This window comes from Macrotis lagotis, chromosome 2 (genome assembly GCF_037893015.1).
Source record: "Macrotis lagotis isolate mMagLag1 chromosome 2, bilby.v1.9.chrom.fasta, whole genome shotgun sequence".
Lineage (NCBI taxonomy): Eukaryota > Metazoa > Chordata > Mammalia > Peramelemorphia > Peramelidae > Macrotis > Macrotis lagotis.
Window position 1 is genome coordinate 26,112,867 of NC_133659.1, and position 23,176 is coordinate 26,136,042.

Sequence of the window (23,176 nt, forward strand, 5' to 3'; positions counted from 1 at the left end):
AGGACCTGAGTTCAAATCTGACCTCACTTAATAATTACCTAGCTGTGTGGCCTTGGGCAAGACACTTAACCCCATTGCCTTGCAAAAAAAAAAAACTAAAAAAAAAGTTCTGATGACCCAAGGGATAATAGTCTCATCTTCTTTCTCAAGTGTTTCTGCAGCCCTTGTGTAGATCTCCCTTTTCCTCTTCATAATGTACCCTGTATCATATTTAGGTATAATATCTTGCCCTTCTCCATAGAATGCAAGATTCTTGAAGACAATGACCAGGATGTTCTTGATCTTCCTCTCTTTAAAAGAGCCTAACAGATAGTAGGCATATAATAAAACTTTGCCACTGTTAAATCTACTCTTAGAACCCCACTTAGCCCAACAAATTGGTCTGGACCATCCTCCAGCATGTCTACTAGTGTTTAGGGGAAGCCAACCTGGAGAATGACAGAACAAGAGAGGGAAGATGAAATTCCATGGGGAGTATGAAGAGACCCATAGAGGGTGGAGGTTATACTACAGGGATGACTCCTACATGAGTGCCAACCTTGTAGTACCATGACTTTTCAAAGCTTGCCATTGCTTCATTCCTAAATTTACAACCCTGTCAGGGTTTGTCATCCACTCATGAAATGTTCTAAGACGTTTTGTGGGATACCAAAGGTGAGGGGAATTTATGTGAGCTTAAACAACAATCATAGGTATTGGAAAAGAACCGAGAGGTCACTGTGTCCAATCTCATTTTATATATGAAGAAACTGAGGCTCAGAGAAGTAAACTAATTTGTCCATGGTCCCATAACTAGTAGGTATCCAAGACAGGATTTGAATCCAGGCCTTCCTGTCTCCAAGTCCAGAATAAAACTGTCACTTGTCTCATCTTAGAACCTTTCTTGATCTACTCAATCCCTAATAAACAGATCAGAGCCAATGCTGATGCCTTCAGGGTCACCATGGGGAGCTATCTTTAGAGGCTTCTCTGTCCAACCCCATGCCATGTCCCCTCCCAATAAAGATTGACTTTAGGGGAGAAAAACTAGCCATGGTGAGAGAAAGAGTTCCTTATGGTCCAGTACCATAAGGCACCATCAGGGCAAATAGCCAATGCCTGAAGAGCACCATCAGTCCATCAGTGAGCAAGCATTTATTAAGTGCCACTATCTGCTAGGCTTTGTGCTAGGTGTGGAGGTACAAAGACAAAATACCTCCTATTCTCAAGGAGCTTATATTTTGTTGGGAGAGACAACACGCATACTTCTATAGATAGATAGATAGACAATTAATGTTTGTCCTTCATTTTTAAAGACGACCATGACATCAGGGAAGTGATGCCATGACAAGCACATGAATTGGATTTGAAGGAGGGAGAGCTGTGCAAAGTCGCCAATCTCACTTTCTCCTCCAGTCATCTGGGTCCAGTGGCCAAATATGAATCAGGATGACTGAAGATGGCCCAGGAAATAGAGAATAGATCCAAAGTGATGGAGGCGGGACATTAGGAACTGGGAAGAGTCAATAAAGACCTTAAGAATCTAGGTGCTCTTTGGATTGTCCATACACCCAACCAACAGCAGAGCACCCCAGCTACCCTTTCTTAGCAGGGATAACGTGACTGCCTTCAATGTTCTAGAGCACCACCACCCTGATGGGGCAAGTGTACTGTCAAGGAAACCATAATCCGACCCCTCAGGATCTGCCCTCCTGCAGACTCTCCCTCCACCAAGCAGCCCCTCAGCTCCAGGCGGACCCACCAGATCTGCTCCCTGCCTCCACCCAAGCCCAGTTGTCTGAGCTCCAAGCTGGCACCACTCCTGTATCTGAAGGAGGGTCAACCTCCAACCAGTTCCCGAGCCTTTCCTGGCAATGTTGTACATCCCTCCCCCCAGAGAGGCCAGCCGGGCAGTGCTCTGCCTCAGCCACAATAACCTGGCTGTTTCTAGGAAGATTTATTGGTACATACGGTTCAGGAAAGCAGCCAGACCCGATCCCCAACACCTAAGACTGACGGGGGTGAGATGGCAGTTGGCCTCTGGTTTGTATAAACCTTTGGCTGGCCGCAAGGAACGCTGTAAACTGGAGGCTAACTCACCCAGGGACTGCAGGGTGTCAGGGGAGAACAGGGAGGAACTAGGGATGGAAATCATCGTTCATGTAGAGGGAGCCTGAGGGGGTGAGAGAATGGGTTGTGTTATTAGAAGAGACGTCTAGATTGGCTGGAAATTCAGAGACAGTCTTCAAGGACGTGGAGTCCAACTCTATTAGCCCCAACACAACCATACAACCCATGATCAACTAGCCTTTGACCAGACCTCCAGTTCCGGGAGCTTCTTACATGGAGAGGCCACCCATCCACTCTGGAACTACTATCAATGTCAATTAGTTTCTCCTTATATTAAACCTAAATTAGCCTCTTTGCAACTCTCCCCTCCCCCACCCTCCACATTATGTCTGGTTTTGTTCCCTGGGGCCAAGCAGAGCAAGGCTAATTCTGTTTTAATATGACAGACAGGCCTTCAAATACTTGTGTCATCGATAATGTGTTGTTCTATTCTCCCCTCCCCCGGGTCTTCAGTTTTTTTTTCTCCTGGCTCAACATTCCCCAGTTCCTTCACAAGCTCCTGGCTGGCATAATCTCAGGGGTTCTTTACCCTCGTGCTCCTTTGTCTTTCTTAAACTATGGGGCTCAGAAGGGAACCAAACCAGGTTTCAGGGAGAGACTACAGCAATGGGAAGAAGAAGAGGAAGAGGGGGAGATGAAGAAGAGTAGGGTGAGGAGAAGGAGGAAGAGGAAGAAGAGGAAAAGGAGGAGCAGGAGGAGGAGGAAGAAGAGGAAGTTTTATTGCTCTGGGGAACTCCTGGGAAGAAGTCACCAATGCAGATCAAGTTAATATCTTAGTTACCTGGATAGCAGGACTTTCCCCTCCTTATTCCTGGAAACCCTATCTCTCTTAATGTAGTCCAAGGTCACCCTAGCTTTTTTGACTTCTAAACCCAGTGGTTTGTAAGCTGAATTTTGATGGGAAGGAATATCAACATAAGTCCAGAGCTAGAGGGGACCTTAGGGGTCATCTAGTCAAATACACTTACTTGATAGCTGGGGAAACAGGACCAGGAAAGTGAAGGGACTTAGACCCATAGGACCATAGATTCAGAGCTGGAAGGATCACAGGGGCCATCTCATCAAAATCTTTCATTTTATAGCTGGGAAAACTGAGGCCAGGGATGTGAAAGGGTTTGTCCAAGGTCACCCAGGCTATATCAATGTTACCACTGATATAGCCTGGGTGACCTTGAACTTAGGTCTTTGACTACAGAATTGATATTTTCCCCATCATACTGCCTCTGATGACCAAGGGAAGAGATATTTAGGGGAAGGCCTAGAAACAAGTGGGAGGGGTAGGCATAATTGTACTTGGACTTGAGTAGTGATTGAGGTCTGGGTGGCAGGGTTAGGTCAGCCTCCCCTATGGGGCATATTGAATTCTCAAAGAGTGAGCCAGGGGAACACTGGTGGAATCATCATGGCTTGGCCATGACCAAAGACAGGATGGGATGAGGCCACACTGCCAGCTGAGCATGGGTAGGCTTGTGGCTACCTGCCCTAGGATTGTACAGTGCGGATGGGCAGGGCCAACTCTTTCAAAAACCCATCTTCCAGGGAATGAGTATTCCAGGACAAGTCCTGATTGAGGGTCCAGAAGGAGTTGGAAGAGTCTATATAGTGCAAGCCAGAAAATCTGGCAGTTGCCAATTTAGGAGAGAAGGGAGGGGTCAAGAATTGCCTTGGGCTCCTCAGGGAACCCCAGCACATGAGCCAATCAGGGCCTTTTTCCCATGAGTGTGGGGTTGGCCCACTGGGCAGCCTGCTTTGCCAGCCGGAATATAAGAAAGGCCACCTTGGCCCCAGCTGTGGGGCGTCCCCAGGGACGAAGATCTATAAACAGCTTGGATTGGGCCAGAAAGACTGGGAGGTCCACTGCTCACCCGGTAAAAAGATCTGGGGGACTCATTGTGCTTCTGGGAGGCAGGGCAGCTGTCTCCACCCGCTTCCGGAACCACTCTCTGCTTCCTACAAGGCTACAAAAATCTCTCCCGGAGCCTCGCCAGTTTTTCAGAGGTCTGCGCCAACTAGAGCTGAAAGATCGATTTCCATGGAACCCCCAGATAAAGAACTGGCAAGGGCCAAAAGGTTCTGACCTCCACAGCCCAAGGGCCAGATGTAACTTGTTTTGGTTTGGGTGTGACATCAATATGGCAAATATGGGTGATTAGGGGCTAATTAGCCAGGACACAGAGAATGAAGCCTCATGGGGAAGGAGAGCCCTGTCCAAGTTGTAAGCTAAGAGAGAATGGAAGTTGCAGAGAGGCAGAATTAAGATCAATGTATGTAAAAGCTTCTAACAAGAACCATCCAAAAATGGGACAGGCTGCCTTGGGAGACATAGAGTTCCAACTCATGCCAAACAGTCCCAAATTCCCAGCTTTCAAACAATTCCTTTTTTTCCTCCAGATGATCCATGTCGGAGATCATAGGGTAGCCCAATCCCAGGAACAAGACAAGAAGTATAAACCCTGATCCAAAGTCAGAGAGTTAGTGTAAAGATAGAAAAACTGGTAGATGTCATCAAGATGGCAGATTCATCTCTCACATTGCGTATCTAGAAATATCGTTTTCTTATGGTGGGCAATATGAAAGCAATAATCTCTTCTAGCTGAGCTGTGTCTCAATTGTCCAGTTCCAGCTGCCTTGAGGAGTTGGATATCATCCAGGATAACGAGGGACACATCGATCAGGAAGTCAATTGACATTGCCTCCCTAGGGAGTAGCAGATGAGCTTTGGCTAGCTACCTGAAACCTGCATACAGCCAAATCCTTCATAAAACTTAGGGGCTAGGATGACCTAGACCCTTCACAAGCAAATGGCTAGTAACCTCATGGTCAAGCAACCAGGATTATTTGCTTTGCCACACATCTACCCCACTTTCCATTAGACTTTGCTGTAAAAGGTTCATCTCTATATGGAACTGCAGCCATCAGGTTCCTAGCTGACTCCCCTGGATCACAGATGGGCCAAAAAACATTTGTAATCTTGAACATGTGGAAATAATAGATGTGGCTCATACCTGATAGACCAAGAGGGCTACAGTCTCAAGTAAAAAAAACAAAACAAGAAGCTACATCCTGACACTGGTTTAAAAAAAATAAGAACAACAAAACCTTCCACCACTAAAATCCCAACATGCCACAACCCGGAGTTTGGGGGAGGTATACTCTGCTACGTGACTATCATTTGAGTGAAGAAAGGATCATAGAAATCATGCTGCCAACAAAGAAATGCCTAATGCTGATTCTTTTACCTATGATGACTCTCCAATCACCACTACCCATGCCTTACCCTCCTTGGTGTATTTGTGATTTTCTACCTTGCAGCTTTGGATTGGCTGCTTCTGAACTCTGGTCACCTTCCTCTGTCTAACCCAATAGATCTACCTTAGTTGATTTCTGGAAAAATTGAATCATTTTTCTTTTGCTTTCAGGAGTGGGGAGCGATGCTAGGACCATTCTCTTTCCCTTTCCTCTACTAGGGTGGGGGGGAGGTCTGATTCTTACTCAATCTGTTAATTTTGTACTAATCCCCAGCTATAATTAGGGACTCACAAACCTGCTTTCTCCTCTCTACTATCCAAATTCTGTCTACCTGTCAAAAAAAATGAGTCACAGAGCACCTCCTACATGAAGCCTTCCCTGATGATCCCCCTCCCTCTGCCTTCACTGATTTCTCCCTCCTTTGAACTCACAGGCTCATTGTTTCATCTATTTTGAACTGGAATAAGATTTTCATTTTACAGACGAGGAAAATGAAGCACAGGACTGTGAAGTGACTTGATCACATAGCTAGCAAGGGTCTGAAGCAGACTTGGAACCAGTCTTCCCGACTCCAGGTTCAATCCTCCGCTGTTGTTCAATGATCTCAGTAATGCCTAACTCTTCATGACCCTATTTGTGGTTTTCCTGGCAAAGATCCTGGAATGGTTTGCCATTTCCCTTTCTGGCTCATTTTACAAAGGAGGAAACTAAGGCAAATAGGGTTAAGGCAAACTTGCCCAGGGGATCACATTATAAGTGTCAGGCCAGCACTCTATCTGCTGTGCCACTTAACCACCTTAGATGTCAGGTCCTCCTGTTGTTTTCCAAGGGAGAAAATTGTGATATCTAAAGTCCCATTTCCTTGAAAACATTCTGTGTTTCTCTAAGTCTTTATTGGATGACTACTGTTCTTGGCGGGGGTAGGGGGGTAGAAGAAAAGGAGAAAGGAGAATACACAGTTCCTGCCCTCAGGGAACTTATACTCTAACAAAAAAAAAAACTATCATGTGGTGGTTTTGGAATTAGTAGTCTTGGGTAAAAGGCTGGCAGGACTATCTTGCAACTGTTGTAGCCTCCAAGAAGTCATTTTTTTGGGGGGGGGCTTCATAAAATGGAGCTGGACATGATGACTGCTAAGATCTCTTTCAGAACTGGATCCTAGGAAACTGAAGAATGAAATGTCATATATGCTCAAGGGTCTCAAAGTCAATGATGAACATTGCAGAAAGGTCTAGAGACAGAGTGGTCAAGAAAGGGACCACTAGCTCAGAGAATCATAGCCTCTGAGCTTGCACGGAACCATCAGTGCCATCTACCATGAAGCACTGGATGATCAGGAAACAGAGGTCTAGAGAAGTGAAATAGATTTCCCACAGCCACACACCTAAGAAGTAGGATGAATTGGGATTTGAATCCAGAATCTTAGACTCCAAACTTGGTGCTTTTTCTACTGTACCAAGGAGATGGAGGAGAGGTGAGGGTAAAGGGCAGACTTCAAAGAGATTTTCCTTGAATACCTAATTCAGATTCTGCTTTCTTCATGAAATCTTTGATTTTCTTCACCCAATTCCTATTTCACCATGCTCAGCCCCCTCCACCACACTTGTCTTTCTTATCTGCCTGATGTCTTTCTCTACTATTAGATTGTAAACCCCTTGAGGGCAGGAGCTGTGCCCCCTCTGTCTACGTGGAGACAAGGCCAGTACACAGGAAAAGACACTTGATAAGTATGTGTCCCAAAGGAAGTCACTTTAGGGCATAGCTAGTACTTTAATACTCCAAACGGATGTAGGTGAGCAGATGGTTGGGAAGAGACTAGGACTCTGTCCCACGTAGGGAAGCATTCATCTTTTCAGATGCTGCCTTCATTCATTATTTAGGAAGTATGCCTTCTACACACTATAGCAGAGTGAGGCAGAAGACACAGAGAAATGACATGCCTCCTGCCTTCAAGTCACTTCACATTCCTTTGCTCAGAGACAAATCCTTCACACAGGAAAGGTTAAACAGTAATATCACAAGGCAATATAGGATTAAATGTCAAATGAATGACACAAAATAGAATCCATGTTTAGAAGAGTAGCATAATGGATAGGGCAGCTAGGTAGTACTGTGGTTGGAGTGCCAGTCCTGGAGTCAAGAAGACCTGAGTTCAAATCCAGCTTCAGACACTTACTCTGCTTTACTTGCTTCTTTCCACTTCAATTTCCTGAAATGCAAATTATAATAACTTATACCTTCAATGATTATTGTGTGGATTATCACAATGTCTAGCACAGTAGGTGCTAAATCAGTGCTTGTTTCCTTCCTTTCTGAGATTTCTTCTAGCTCTGACTTTTTGTGACATGTAGTCCATCTCGCTGTTCTCTATTTTTCAGAAGAGAAAACTTAAGCTAGAAGGAGATTTAAAGATCATGGAATCTATTGTCTATTTTTACAAAGAAAGATAATAAGGTTCAGAATGAATGACTGGCTCAAGGTCAGTCACACATGGATTAGTGAGTATCAAAAGCAGAATTTGAACTGAAGTCCTCTTGATTTCAGATCCAGTGCTCTCTCCACTCTACTACATCATACTGCTGAGGGTCAGTTCTCACTCCAGGGCTTTCTTTCTCCAGAACCTTCCTTCTCTTTTTCACCCACCTCATTAACACTCAGCCACCTGAGACTTCTCCCCTCTCCTCTGAGACTCCCCTCTTCTGATTGATGATTCTCTCTAAAGACAGTGATGTTACAGATGACCCCAGCCATGTTCCCATCACTCACCCAGGACTCTCTCTTTGAACTCCTTCTTCATCTGCCATAGACATTCTTTCTTTTCCTCCTCATTTTCATTATGGATTTTATTTATTTTGAGTTTTACAATTTTCCCCCTAATCTTACTTCCCTCCCCCTCATTTTCTAGTTCTCCTTTATATTGTTCTCTCTTACTAGAAATCCCTGTCTTGAGGACAGGGATTGTCCTTTTTAGCCCCAGGGTTTAGAACAATGACTGATACATCTATCTTTTCATTGATTTATAGCCATCCATCCATCCATCCATCCATCCATCCATCCATCCATCCATCCATCCATCTCCATCTATCTATCTATCTATCTATCTATCTATCTATCTATCTATCTATCATCTATCTATCTATCTATCTATCTATCTATCTATCTATCTATCCATCCATCCTTCCATCTTTCCATCCATACCTATCTATCTTTAGCTAAGATGATTTGCCTACAGTCACACAATAATCAGGAACAGTATGGGGACCAGGACCCAGGCTTCCAGTCTCTTAGGCCTAGGTCCTTTCTGCTCCATCTGCAGCTAACAAGCCATTGCTCTGCCTGGGACTAACCTCTCAAGGTCCATTTGCATTCCTGTTCTATCCTCAGGGATGTCTGTAACTATTCCCAACTTAGCAACATCTGCAGATTTCATTAACATGCTGTTTATTTTCCTGTTCCAACAAGGAATAGAGATGTTAGACAGAGCACGGCTTCACTGGCTCCTTTTGGAGTCCTGAGAATGCCCTCCCCCTCCTTTTTTTTGGTTGGGGAGGTGACAGAGATGTGCCTGCATGGGACCTGAGAGGGAGCAGCTGCTGGGGGATCACTGCTCCCCTCCAGAGACCCTTGCTCCAAATGGAAAATTCTGGCACCTGGAGTACAATCCGTGGAGTTGCTTGTGGGGGTGGGGAGGCTGTCTAAGGTGAGAATGATCCTGGGCAGGCAGAGGCCATGGGAGCCGAAGAGGTTGAGGAAAAGAAAGGTTGGATGCTCAAAGTAAAGGGGGTGGGGGGGCCTGGAAAAGTGTGGGAGCCCAGCATTGAAGTGAATGGAGAGGAAGAAGAAGAAGAAGAAGAAGAGTATGATCTCCGAGTGAAAGCCATGCACAGAATTTTCAGGTTGGAAGGGATCTCCATGGCCATGGAATCCAACCCACACCCAAAACCAATCTCTCATAGCCAACTAAAAGTGGACCAGTCTCTGCTTAAAGACCTCCAGGGAGGGGGAGGGGCTGGGTCCTTCCACTCCCATCAGCACCAGCTCATCCTCGGGAAGGTTTGTCCTTTCAGCGAGCTAAACCTGCTTCAGCTTCCCTCCCCTCCCCCCTTGCTCCTGGTTCTGCTCTCCAAGAACACTGCACACGTGTCTGTATTTCCCCAGAACAGCATGAGATACTTTACCAAAGGCTTTGCTAAAATCCACAGCCACAGTATTTCCCCTCATTTACCAGTTGAGAAATCCTGTCAGAAACACAAGAGAAGTAGTCTGGCATGACCTGTTCTGGGTGAGACCAGGCTGGCGCTTTGGGATCCCTATTTCCTTTCCCAGATGGTCACCAACCATCTCTCTAATGAGCAGCTCCAAAATTTTCTCAGGAACTGGATTCCTTCTGACATGAAAGAGGGCAAGTCTAATTCTAATAACCTATAAAGGATAATCTTTCAAATCCTGATGGTAGTGATCATGTCCCCTCTGAGTTTTTTCTCTAGATGAAATCCTCCCATTTTCTTCACCTGATTCACAAATGAGGTCATCTTTTTTTTAGTTTTTTTGCAAGGCAAATGGGGTTAAGTGGCTTGCCCAAGGCCACACAGCTAGGGAATTATTAAGTGTCTGAGACCAGATTTGAACCCAGGTCCTCCTGACTCTAGGGTCAGTGCTTTATCCACTTCACCACCTAGCTGCCCCACAAATGAGGTCATCTTAAAGGCCTTCACCATACTGGTTGCTCTCTTCTAGGTACTTTCTATCTTATCAATCGTCCTTCCTAAAATGTGATGCTCAGAACTAAATACAACCCTGGAGGCAGCATGACCAGGGCCAGAAATACAAGAATAATGCCTTACTTTCTTAACGCAACACAGAATAGCGTTACCTTCTTTTGGAGTGGGGACAGTATCACATCACACTGTGGATCTTTTCAAACTTGCAGTCCATAAGAACCCCTAGATCTTTTTTAAAAAAAGCAAATTCTTGTCTAACATCGCCTCCCTCATTTTGTATGTATAAAATTGATTTTTGTAAAAGACTTTATATTTATTTCCATTTAATTTCAGCATCTCAGATTCAGCCTTGTGCTCTAGTCAGGATCTCAGCTTAAGAACAAACTTCATGCATAATGAAAAACTGAGACCTTTTGTTGAGAGTTCCCTCTTCTCCCCTCCTCATCTCACATCACCAAGATGCCTTCTGCCATTTATTCTTTCTTTACCCCTTTCTCTCATGAAGACGAAGCCCTTCTCTTGGTCAGGGCAAACTCCCTATATGCACAAATGATCCTATCCTATCTCATCTTCTCCAGGAGTTTGCTCTTTTCATCTCCCCTCTCCTATTTATCTTCTATTTCTCCTTGTCCAACATGCCTATGAATCCCCATTACCCCACTGCCACTAGCTTTAAAAAACCCTGATGTGATCCATCCAGTCTCACAAGCTATCATCCTATATTTCTCCTCATTTTCTCAGGTATACTATTCATGAAAATTGTCTACATTCAATGCCTTCACTTCATCTTCTTTCAATTGATTCCAAGCCTTGCTAGCCCTCCTTCTCCCTGATAGATCTTCATCCAGGTCATGTCCACCTTGGGTTACACTATGGATTTGTCCTAGGTCATTTTCTCTTCTCCCTCCATAGTTTCTCTTTGAGTGACCTTATTAATTCCCATAAGCTCAATTATCATCTCCATACAAATACTGAGCAGACCTATATATCTCACCGTATTCTGTCTCCTGGGCTGTGGCCCCACGTCCACAACTACCATTTCAAAATCACTGGATGCATCACAAAGTCAATATATCCAAAACCGAAACTCATTATCTTTTCTCCAATACCCTCCCCCTTCTCAACTTCCCTATTATATCAGTGGCACTACCACTGTCCTAGTCACCCAGAATCACAACCTCAGCAACACGCTCAACTCCTCACTACCCTCATTCCACATAATCAAACTGTTGCCAGGTCTTGTCTTTTCGGCTTTCACATCCTTCATAGATAATCTCTTCTCTCAACTCACACAGCCACCAATTTAGTTCAAATCTTCATCACTTCATGCCCCAACTATTGCAAATAGACTCATTATTTGTCTACCTGCCTCAAATTTCTCCCCACCCCAATCCCTCCTCAATCTCTCAGCAGTCAGCATCATTCTTCTAAACTGTAGGTGTGACCATGTCAGCCCTTACTCCATAAACTTCAGTGGCTCCAAAACAACCTTGTCTATTTGACATTTAAAGCTCTTCCCAACCTGGCCCTTTTCTATCTCTCCAATTTTCTTAAACTTTACTTCTCTTCAGCCATCTTGACCCTACACAAGATCTTGCATCACCTGACTCCATTTCTTTGTCCTAGCTCACCCCCAATTTGCCCTTCTTTACTCTGTCTCTTAGCTTCCCTGGTTTCCTTCAAGACTCAGCTCAAAGCCCACCTTGGACAGGAAACCTTTGGTAGTCCCCCACACCCATGCTGGTGCCTTCTCTGAGATGTGCACTCCATCTATCTACCCATGTGTCTATGTAGGTATGTATCTATGTAGACTTATGTATGTGCAGTATAGACCTAATTATTTATACATTGTCTCCCCCATTAGAGAGTATGCTCTTTACAGGCAGGAACAATCTTTTGGTCTTTCCTTGTCCCCAGTATCATCCCAAACACTTAATCAAAGCTTCCTGACAGGTTGATTAATGAATTCCCTATCACTAGAGATAATATTCAGTTAAAGGGTAGACAAGCAGAAGATGCTGGTTAAAGTAAGCATTATTGAACACAGAATTTCTGTACTGGGTTGTCCAAGCAAGGTCCTTCCCATCTCTGAAAGGCAGAGTGAATATAAAATCTTATCCTTGAATTAAAGAAAGCAACCGACTGAATATAGAGGAGACATGGCTAGAAAGCAATTCATGTGAATAAGACCTAAAGGTTTCCTGGATTGCAAGCTCCAGATGAGTCATCGATGAGACACAGCAGCCAAGACAGCTTAGGGGATTTTAGGCTACATTCATTGAAGTACAGTATCCAGAGTGAGGGAGTTGATAGCCCTTCAATTCTCTGACCTGGTCAGACCACATTTGGCATATTGTGTACAATTCTGAGAGCTGCAATTTCGAGGGGATCATTAATAAGCTGGAATGTTTAGGATAGGGCAACCAGGATGGTTTGGGGGACAAGAAACTCTGCCATGTCAGAATAAGATGAAAACATGGGGGATGTTTAGCCTGGAGAAGACTTAAGGCTGGACAGGGTAGATGTGGGGGAAGGGCATGGTCACTGCTTGCAAGTATCTGGAAGGCTGTCACGTGGAAAAGGGATTTGACTTATTCTGCTTGGCCCCAGAGAGCAGAACTATGAGCAAGGGGGGGAGGGGAGGGGAATTAGAGAAAAGCAGATTTTTAGCTCAATGTGAAGAGGAGCTTCCCACTTCTGGCTTTGGTAGAAGAGGATTCTGTCGGAGAGAAGACAGAAGGAGGATTTGATCTGAAGGAGAAAAAAAGAGGAGACTTGGAGGGATCAGGGAATGGATGGATGGATCCATGGCTGAGAATTCATTAAGTGATTACAATGTGCACTGTGCTCAACACTGGAAATGTAGAGACAAAAATCAGGGCAGTCCCTGCCCTCACTGAGCATCTACTAGGGGAAATGTACCTATAAGGGAGGAGCTAGGCTCTATTAGGTCACTGGATAATCAGAAGAGTTCTAGGATAGCCACTGTCATGTCTCTAGTCCAACTGCCTCATTTTGTAGATGGGAAAACTGTGATCCAAAAAGGTGAAATGTTTTGCCTAAGATCAATAAGTTGTGATAGAGGCAGAATTTTAGCTCTGGTTTCTGATTCTAAATACAGTGCTCTTTTCTATTATGCCAGTGGATCCCCTGAGTTGGATGAAGAAATTGAAGAGTGTGAGGAGTGAGGGGAGGAAGCAGGGTTAGGTTTAGTATGGTTGCTGGGCAGATGATAGCAAGTTTCTTGAGTAGGTCTTGGAATGTGGAGCTGGGTCTGGGCTGGCTAGATAGGGTGAGTTAGGTGAATTTGTATTCAATCTGTCATTCACCAATCAGGACAGCTTAGCCTTGGGGCAGAGTCCCAAGCAATGTCAGAGGTGGGCATGGTCTGTGGAGTTCATGGCCCAAAGGTGGCTATTCCCAATGGGGTGAAGAGGGTCAGTGACAGGGCAGATGGCAAGATGCCCAGATAGTCTCCTATCACTGGGTGAGAATTGTGAAAAGAGCCAGACATGGACTTCAGAGAAGGCAAATTTGGTGAAGACTTGAGAAGTTAAAGAATGAGAGGAAGGCAAGACCCAAGATGAGATGGTGAGAAATGAGTTGAAGGATAAGAGCTCAAAAATGAAGAAGATTGGAGCTGAAGGAGATAAATTTTACTTTGAATGGGAAGAACTTGGCCTTAAACTGAAGGCAAGGAAAGATTCAAGCAAAGAGATCTGAGAAGAAGGAGCAAAATAAGTTGAATTTAAGGAAGAAGGACCAGAGAGCAATGAGATTACAGAGCATTGTGTTTGGTTCTGGGCAACATATTTGAGGAAAGACATAGATGTAGCATGTTGACTCCCCACACATAAGGGAGAAGAGTCAAGAAAGGCTTTCAAAGAATGTATGAAAGGACTGAGAATGTTAGGCTGAAGAAGAGGAGCTTCAACAAGGGGAAGAGTAGGGGATTTTAACTACTTGAATAATTGGTTTTTATAGAAGAAGTAGCTTGTTCTGCCTGGCCCCAGAGGGCACATCTGTGAGTGACAGGTGCAAGTTGTAGAGATACAGCTTAGGCTGGATGTCAGAAAAAAAGCACCCAGTGAAGTAGTTTGCCTCAGGAGATGGTGCATTTCTTCTCACAGAAGATCTTCAAGAGGACACTAAATGACCATATATCACATACGTTGTAAAAAGGGCTCCTTGGTTGCCCTCTGAGGTCCCTGAGAGCACAAACTGAAGGAGGTCTTGAGAAAAAAAAGAGATGAGCTAAGAAGACACAAAGAAAAAAACCTTTAGGAAATAAAGAAGACAAGTCAAGTGGGGGAAGAAGCTAATAAGATGAAGGAAGAGAAATTGATGTGCATGTCAAGGTGCTAATAAGGGAGGTAAAAAAGTCCAACTCTATTAAGAAGTCAGTCTATAAGCATTTATTATTTACCATATGCCAAGCCATTTGCTGAAAGAGCAAGGGATACAAAGAAAGGCAGTAACAGTCCCTACCTTCAAGGAAGTCACATTCTAATGAGGGAGATAGCATATAAATAACTAGGTACATATGAGCCATAAAAAGAGTAAATGAAGCTAATACAAAAGATTTCCCACAGTTTGCCAAAAAAAAGAAATCTCCAGGGGGGGGCTATCAACAAGAAAAACCAAGAACTAAGGATCTCACTCACAGCACTTACGGAGAACAAGGTGTATTTTGCAAGAACTGGCAGTTCCATTTCTCCCATGACCAAGTGACTGTTATCTCTCTGAAGAAGTAGACAGGCATCCTGATCTGTATCCAGGAGGTTGGAGGGCAGGGAAATATGACACAGTGAAGAAAGGGAAGAAGGACCACTGGATATGCTGAGCTCAGTAACAAGCATGAAGTGCTTCCTGAAGTGAAAAAAAGCTGAATCCTCTGAACTGGAAGGCATCTTTTAAGTAATGCCAATGTACCACCATTCAGAAAGGGTCAGAGATAAAATAGGGGAGTAGTGTTAAGTGACTTCCTGCTGAAGGGTACAAAGGCAACTATTTACTAATTCAATCAAAATAGAGAGGTTTGCTTCCTTTCCTTTATGTATATGTATAAATATATGTGTGTGTATTATTATACACACATACATACACACCTATATATGTTATATATATAATCAAGATGGGACAGAGAAATTTAGGTTTGTCAAACCAAACCAGACTATCTCTCATGTCTAGTGATTCTTGTAGGAACAAATGATACTTTCAGAAGGATTCTTAAAAGCATTACTAAAAAGATGAAAGTTCAGGAAAGAAATAAAATTTTAGGAGGATAGATGGTATTTTCATCACCTTTTCTGTGATAAAAGGAAAGGGCTTCAGATGAGAAAGTCAAATTTGAAACAATAGGTTCAAAATATGGTATCTAAGAAGGTGATTTGGAATTTTGGATCACAGTTTAAAATACAAAAATGACAGGTTCCTGGCCAGGGAGAGAGAGAGAGTATACCTACCAAGGACTGATAAGAATCTATTTGCTCAGAGTCTTATGATTCTAATTAAACTGAAAAGGACAAGGGGCGGCTAGGTGGTGCAGTGGATAAAGTGCTGGCCCTGGAGTCAGAAGTACCTGGGTTCAAATCCCACCTCAGACACTTCATAATGACCTAGCTGTGTGGCCTTGGGCAAGCCACTTAACCCCATTGCCTTGCAAAAACCTAAAAAAAACCAAAACCAAAACGAACAAACAACTGAAAAGGACAGAGAGAGGAGAGAATGTTCACCAAACTAGAAATGGTACATTGTAGCTACAACGTAGCTGAATAGTAGTAGAGACACAAGCCGCTCACTATTTTGTGATAGGCTTCAAAAAAAGGAACAATAAAGCTTATAGTCTAGATACTTATATGCAAAGAGAATAGAGAAGTATAAAGTATCAGGGTCATAAGTATCATGGAGATTTGATTAAATGGGACCCATAAATAGACTATAGTTACATCTTATTAAAAAGCAACTGAATAGCTAAAAAACCTTTTGCAACATTATATATTAAGATTCAATTTCACATGTAAATATTAAGAAGATGTATTTATGAGGAAATCTAGGGGAAAAAAGGGAAAACATGGTGGAGAATATTTTGGAGAGATCAACAAAGGAAGAAATAGAAATTATACGATCAGTTGAGTTTATTATGGGCCACAGAAGAAATAAGAAATAGCTGAGGTCTTTGGGAAAGAGATCTTACATCTAGTGTAAAGGCACGGTATGGTGAGATGAGCAGCTTCAATTATCCGGGCTTCTGATGGAATTATTTTTTTTTCTGCCAAAAGCAGAGCAATTCATAGCTTCTTAACTTTATAAATAATAATTCCAACCTTTAAAGGTAAAGAAACCAATAAAGAAAATTTCTATATTGGCTCTGATTCTCACCAGCAAGGGGGAAGTGGTGACTGGGATAGAAATGATGAGGACTATGGGAGAATGGGGAGAAGTGAATATTCCATCTCAGAATTGTGATACAAATGGAGAGGAAAGTTGGGAAGAATTGACATGTACATCTGTTTTTATCATAAGAGAGCAGATTTCAAAGGGTTTGGAGAAAGGATGGGTAGGATAGCCATTTGGAGATTGGTTGAAGGAATTGGTACTGGTTAACCTGAAGAAGACCCAAGGGGAATGGAATTGCCTTCTTCAAGTATTTGAAGGGCCAGTGGTTGAAGGAATAATAGATGAGATTTGGTTTGCTTGGACTCAGAAGGACAACAGGAGCAGAGGGTGGAAATTGCAAAGAATCAAATTTAAATATAATGACAGGAAAATCTTTCAAAAGTGGAATGGTCCCAATGAGGTGAAGATCTTCCTTACTAGAGATCTCTAAGCACAGGGTGGATGAGTACTTGAGAATATTAAAAAAAAAGATTTTATGCTTTTGATATAGGTTGAGGCCCATTTCCAAATATAAGAGCTTGTGAAGTTTCCTAGGGTCAACATTTCAGGTCACATTGGATTGCAAGGTCCAGTTTATGCATCCCTTTGATTGGGATTAAAATTTGAAAGTCACCTTCTGCCAAGGAGACAAAAAATGTGACTATCCCTGACCTAGAGAACTATCTTTAATAACTGACCATCCAGATGTGGCCATTTCTTAAATTTCACTTTTAGCCATTCATTCCTTTCACTCTCCCCTTGTCCAATTAAAACACTTAAATGGCCAGGTGAAATCTAGGAGAATACATAAGGGGCTAGGGAGGAAGTACAGGGACAGAAGAAGGGACAGAAGTAAGGCTCTGTATCAATCTGAGCTTTCCAAACTTAGAATCGGTGGTTTCAAGAAGGGGTGGGGTCTTCCTCTAAGGAGCATCCAAGAGTGGTTGGATGCCATTTCAGTCTTCATATCTCATCTGTCCTCTTTATACTCACACAACTAACACTTTAGTTCAGACCCCCAGAACCTCTTACCTAGATCACTGCAACAGCTTCCTATTTGGTCTTCCTGCCACAAGTCTCATGCCACTCCAATACACCCCATATATTGCTGACAAAGTAATTTTCCTCGAGTGCAAGTCTAACCATGGTACTCTCATAAGCTATCCTATTGCCTTTAGAATAGAATATAAGCCCCTCTGTTTAGCATTAAAAATCCTACACAATCTGGTCCCGACCCATCTTATCTTTATTTCCTGGTTTTATTTTGAAGTAAAACTCTTTGAGTAAAGGGTCTATACTTGATACATCCACTTCCTCTTCTCTCAGTCTCTTCTACAACTCCTGCAAGCTGCCTTCTGATCTCATTATTCAACTGAAACTGTTCTCTCCAAGGTTACCAGTGATCCCTTAATTGCCAAATTTCCTGGTCTTTTTTTTTTCAGTTATTCTTCTGGCTTCTCTGTGGCCTTTGATGCTGACAATTGCCTTCTCCCCTCTAAGATTTTGTGATAAAGCTCACCCAGGGTTTTCTTCAAATTTCATATCCTGTAGACATCTCAAATTCAACATGTCCAAAATAGAAAAGTCATCATCTTCCCCTCCAAACCCTTCCTTTTTTCTAGCTTCTGTGTTACTATTGAGGGTGCCACCATCTTCTCAGTCACCTAGACTTGCCTCTTCCCTGTATCCTTACTTACAATCACTCCACATATCCAACCCATTGCCCAGTCTTTTCCTTTCAACATTCACATTTCTCACATACATCCTGTCGCCACTCACAACAACCACCATTCTAGCTCAGACCTTGTGTCCCCTTCTCTGGATTAGTGCAGTAGCCTTTAAACTGGTTTCCTGTTTCCAAGTCTCTCCCTCCTAAAATCCATACTCCAAGAAACTAACAAAATGATTTTTTCCTAAAGCATAGATCTGATCATATCACTCCCCCCCTTAATAATAAACTTCAGTGGCTCCCTGTTACCTCCAGGATTAAATATAAAGTCCACTGGCATCTAAAGTCCTTCCTACCTTTCCACATCCCCTTCTACTTTTCCTCTATGTATTCTGCCATCTAACTACACTGACCTCACTGCTGTTCCTCACACAGGACCCTTCATTTGCAACTTCTGCCATTGCATTGGCCATCCTCTATGTGCTTCCCCATCACTTTCCCCTCTTAGCTTTCTGGCTTCCTTCAAGGCTCAGTTCGAAGTTGTGATCTTCTGAGATTAACTTCCATTTACACTGGTTGTATCTTGCATGTACCTTATACATTGTCTCTTCTATTAGACTGTGAACTCCTCGAGGGCAGGGACCATGTTCTTTGTTTCTCTACCACTTCTTGACTAACTGCTAGTGCTTTCCCTCCCAAAGTATCTAGTCCTTAACTACTTTGTAATTATTTGTACTGATTCTCTCTATATTTCTTCTGTATCTAGATATAAATGTCTATTCCATTAAAATGAAATTCCGTGACAGCAGGGATTGCTTCATTCTTGGTTTTTCTATCCCTAGTTCTAGCAATACCTGGCATTCATAGTTGTTCTTTTTTTTTAGGTTTTTGCAAGGCAAATGGGGTTATACATGGCTTGCCCAAGGCCACACAGCTAGGTCATTATGAAGTGTCTGAGACCGGATTTGAACCCAGGTACTCCTGACTCCAGGGCAGGTGCTTTATCCACTGCGCCACCTAGCCGCCCCCATTCATAGTTGTTCTTAAGAAATTCTTGTTGCTTGTCTGGGGTTGTCATGGCGGGGATTTTTGTTCAAGTATGGGTTGGACTAGAGTCCTAGTTCTAGAGTTGGAGGGAAACTCCCCAGGCCTCCTGTTTACAGATGAAAAAAACTGAGACCGATTGAGGGATCACTTACTTGACTTACCCAAGGTTACATAGATAGTATAATGGCAGAGACAGGATTTGAACTCAGGTCTATGAATCCAAACCCAACCTCTTTCTTCTTCTTCTTCTTTTTAGGTTTTTGTAAGGCAAATGGGGTTAAGTGGCTTGCCCAAGGCCACACAGCTGGGTAATTATTAAGTGTCTGAGACTGGATTTGAACCCAGGTACTCCTGACTCCAAGGCCAGTGTTTTATCCACTACGCCACCTAGCCGCCCCTCTTTCTTCTTTACTATACTGCTTCCCTAGATGATCTCTGAGGTCTCTTCAAAGCATCCCAAGATGCTCTGAGCCTCTGAAGTGGGGGAAGAAAGGAAAGGGGGGGGGCGGCTAAGTGGCATAGTGGATAAAGCACCGGCCCTGGAGTCAGGAGTACCTGGGTTCAAATCTGGTCTCAGACACTTAATAATTACCCAGCTGTGTGGCCTTGGGCAAGCCACTTAACCCCATTTGCCTTGCAAAAACCTTTAAAAAAAAAAGGAAAGGGGAACAATACAGGATAAGGCACTACATTGACTTTGCCCTGTTCAGAATTCTGCCCAGGACTCAGGGCAGTTAGCCAAAGGGCCCTTCAGCGATGGTAACCTAAACAGGCAGGAGTGGAACAGTTCAGCATTGGAAAGTGCTCAGTAAAGATGGTGGCTACTTTGCTCACTCTCAACCAAGCACACAGTAGGCACATAAAAGAATGAATGGATACATTCAGGAAAAAGCATCAACTGAGCACCAGCTTTGGGTTGGGAACCATGCTGGGTTCTTGGAACCCCAAACTCAAAGCCAGACAATCCCTGTCTACAAGAAGTTTACAGTCTAGACAGAGGTATGGAGGGAATGGAGTCAAGGCATGGGGAAAGAAACCATGCAAAGACACAGAGGTGGAAAATGAAGACAAGCTCCTCCTGGTAGCAAAGGTAATATTGATCTGATTAGAATAAACATTGAAACTAATTTAATTAAATTGCATTGAATTGGCCTGTCATAGCCTCTTGAAAGAACCATTGGTCTCAGAAAAAGATTCCAGTTGACCAAGCTCAAATTTGCCGTTAATTTGCTGTATAACCTTAAGCAAAAGTCACCAACTTCTAGACCTCAGCTTCTGCCTTTGTCAAACTGAGAACCATGAAAGATGTGGTGTCTAGGGTCCCTTGGGCTTTAATACTTTGTGACATCAATACTCTTTCTTAGAGGGGGAATGGCCTTTAGAAGTCACTGAGTCATGGAAGTGGAGCATTAGAAGGAACTTCGGTGACCATTTTAGACTTTTGATGGGATATGTTATGGTGGGAGAGAAATCCCCTCCAGTATGTATCTAAGCCATCCAGTCTCTATGGAGCAGAGTGTAGCAATTCCATTTTGGGATAGCACTGTTCAAAAATGCCTTCAGCCTCAAGTTATCGAATGGACTTTTTGGATCTATCCAGAGCACACCTAACACTTCCTCTACGCAATCTCCCTTTGAATCCTTGAAGTAGACATAATGGTTTCCTAATCTTTTCTCCAAGCTAAGCAGCCCACATTCCTTCAACTTACCCTCATATAACATGGATGCAGAACACATCCCCACCCTACTGGCCCTCTATAGCTTATCAATGTCCTAAAACGGTGGAACTCCAAATGTGGTGAGTGACTAGGGAGGAGACAGAGGGAAATCACTTGCTAAATAAAAAATGAAAGGGAGATCACCCTAAATCATCCCTCATCCAACCCCCTCAACTGACAGGTGGTGACCCAAGGAGGTCATTTGCCTTGCCCTGGCCAGAAATGGAATTTTCCCCAGGTCCTTTGATTCCTGGGCTTTTCCACCGGCCTCCTCCTATATAAGGCTTCTCCTGATCCCTTCATTTGCTAGTTTTCTCTCCCAATTATTCTGTATTTACTTCATATATATATTTCATATTTAGTTATTCATGCAAGCTTCTTGAAGGCAGACACAGGGTAGTTTTTGCCAAGGCTCAGCAAGTGAGCTGCTTGCTAGCAGAAGGTGCTCCTGAGTCCAAAAACTGTCTGGCCTCTCTCCAAGCTCAGACGATTCTATTTCTGATGGGGGGGGTACATGCTCTATCCCTACATCCCGCACATCCAATAGAATATAAACTTCGTGCGGTCAGGGAATGCTTGGTTTTGTCTTTGTATGTTCAGTACAAGCAGAGGGGCCGGGCGCATTGCTTGGCAAGTCGATTGATTTGACCAGATTGGGTTAGGAGGTCACCCAGTCAGGATTCCCAGGCCAGGGTCCTCCTGACTCCAAATCCAGCCCCTCCTTCCACTCCATCTAGGGGATTAGGCTTGTTCTGCTGGGCCTCAGAGCAATGAAGCTGGTGAGGTAGATTTAGGCGGGCTATCAATAAAGACGTCCTTCCCCTCCAAGCTGTCCCTGTGTGGCTCTCCTTCCAGAGGTGTTCCCTTCGCACGAGGCCTCCAAGCAGAGGATGGGTGAACAGTGGTTTTCCCGCCTTGCTCCAGCAGAGCCAAGTCCAGGCTAGCTGGCCTTGGCCAATGTCTGTCCCACTGCGTGTGAGAACAGCACAAACCACTCACACATCCCCACCCACTGCCAGGCCCCGCACTGCCCAGTGGGAGCCCATTGGCACCCAGGGCAGCCCAGTGAGGTTTCTTTCTCCTATAGGACAAGTGAGGAAATGAAGGCTGGGAGAGAGGAAAAAAGCACTGGAGCAGGGAATCAACTCGGTCTCTGCCAAAGTTGGTCTCCTGGCTTCCATCGAAGCGATCTGCCCACTAACGGGCCCTTGCAGACTTGGCACGGATGTGTCTCCCTCTTCGTTTTCCCAGTAACTCTGGGAGCCGGGGAGGTGGGGCAGAAAGCAGCCCCTCCATCTGACAGAAGCAGAAACTGAGGTTCAGAAAAGGGACAGCACCTAGCCCCGCCCCAGGGGGCCAAGGGAGGCCCTTCCCCTTCCAGCCTCAGTCTTTGACCCCCTTGGAAACTCCGGGGGTGGGATGGGGCTGAGTCCCTTCCCGGGGCGGGGGCGTGCCACGTCGACTCCAGGGCTGCTGGCCGGCCAAGGGAGGCCGGGGGTGGGGGGGATGGGGGGACCGGGCCGGGCAGATCTGGAGGAGAGTTCAGGAGGCCAGGGCTCTGAGCCGCTCCGCCGCTTTGGGGGGAAACCCGAGTCGGATTCCAGCAGCTCCAGAGGCGCGCCCCTCCCCCTCCTCCGCCCCCTCCCAACAGCCCCCCCCCCCCCCAGTCCCCTTCATCCTTCCTGGAGCCTGGGGCTGGGCCCGAGTCCTCCAGAGTCATGCCCCTGCCGCAGAGCCGGCCTGAGCCCCTCGGAGTTGGGGCCTGGAGTCCGGGGCGGAGGAGAGAGCGGAGTGTGGGGGGGTGGGATGCTCCGGGGGCGCCCCGGGACCCCAGCACTTACCGAGCCGCGGTACTTCTCCAGGGACACCCACTTGCCCCTGATGTTCACCACCTTGAAGTTGTAGAAGTCACTCTCCTTGGGCCCCGGGGTGGCCGGGGAGGCCAGGAGGGAGAGGAAGAGCAGGAGGCCCAGGGGGCCCCGGGGGCCGAGGGGGAGGGGGCGCCCGGGAGTCTGGCGGCCGAGCATGGCTCGATTCGGGGCGCTGCAGCGGGCCGGGCCGGCCGGGAGGAGGAGGAGGAGGAGCGCAGGAGGCGGCGGCTCGGCTCGGGCTGGGCTGCGTGGCGCTGCCCCCCTCCCCCATCCTCCCCCCACCCGCCCCCCCATCCCCCGAGCGCTCGGGGCAGCGGGCGGCCCGCGGGGCCCAGGCTCCAAGTTCAAGTCTGGGGAGGCCCCACCCGGGCCTGGTCGGGGGCCTGCTCCTGGGGGACAGGACAAAGAGCCCCG

General features: G+C 45.1%; 1 protein-coding gene across 1 annotated transcript in view; it reads right to left on the reverse strand.

Annotated features, from left to right (window-relative positions):
• Positions 1–22,925, reverse strand: part of GPX7 (glutathione peroxidase 7) — a 52,110-nt gene extending 29,185 nt beyond the window's left edge. The window contains exon 1 of the mRNA XM_074221424.1: positions 22,733–22,925. Coding sequence (XP_074077525.1) covers positions 22,733–22,918 — 186 coding nt within the window. The 5' untranslated portion in view covers positions 22,919–22,925. The remainder of the gene's footprint in view (positions 1–22,732) is intronic.
• Between the last annotated feature and the right edge of the window lie 251 nt (positions 22,926–23,176).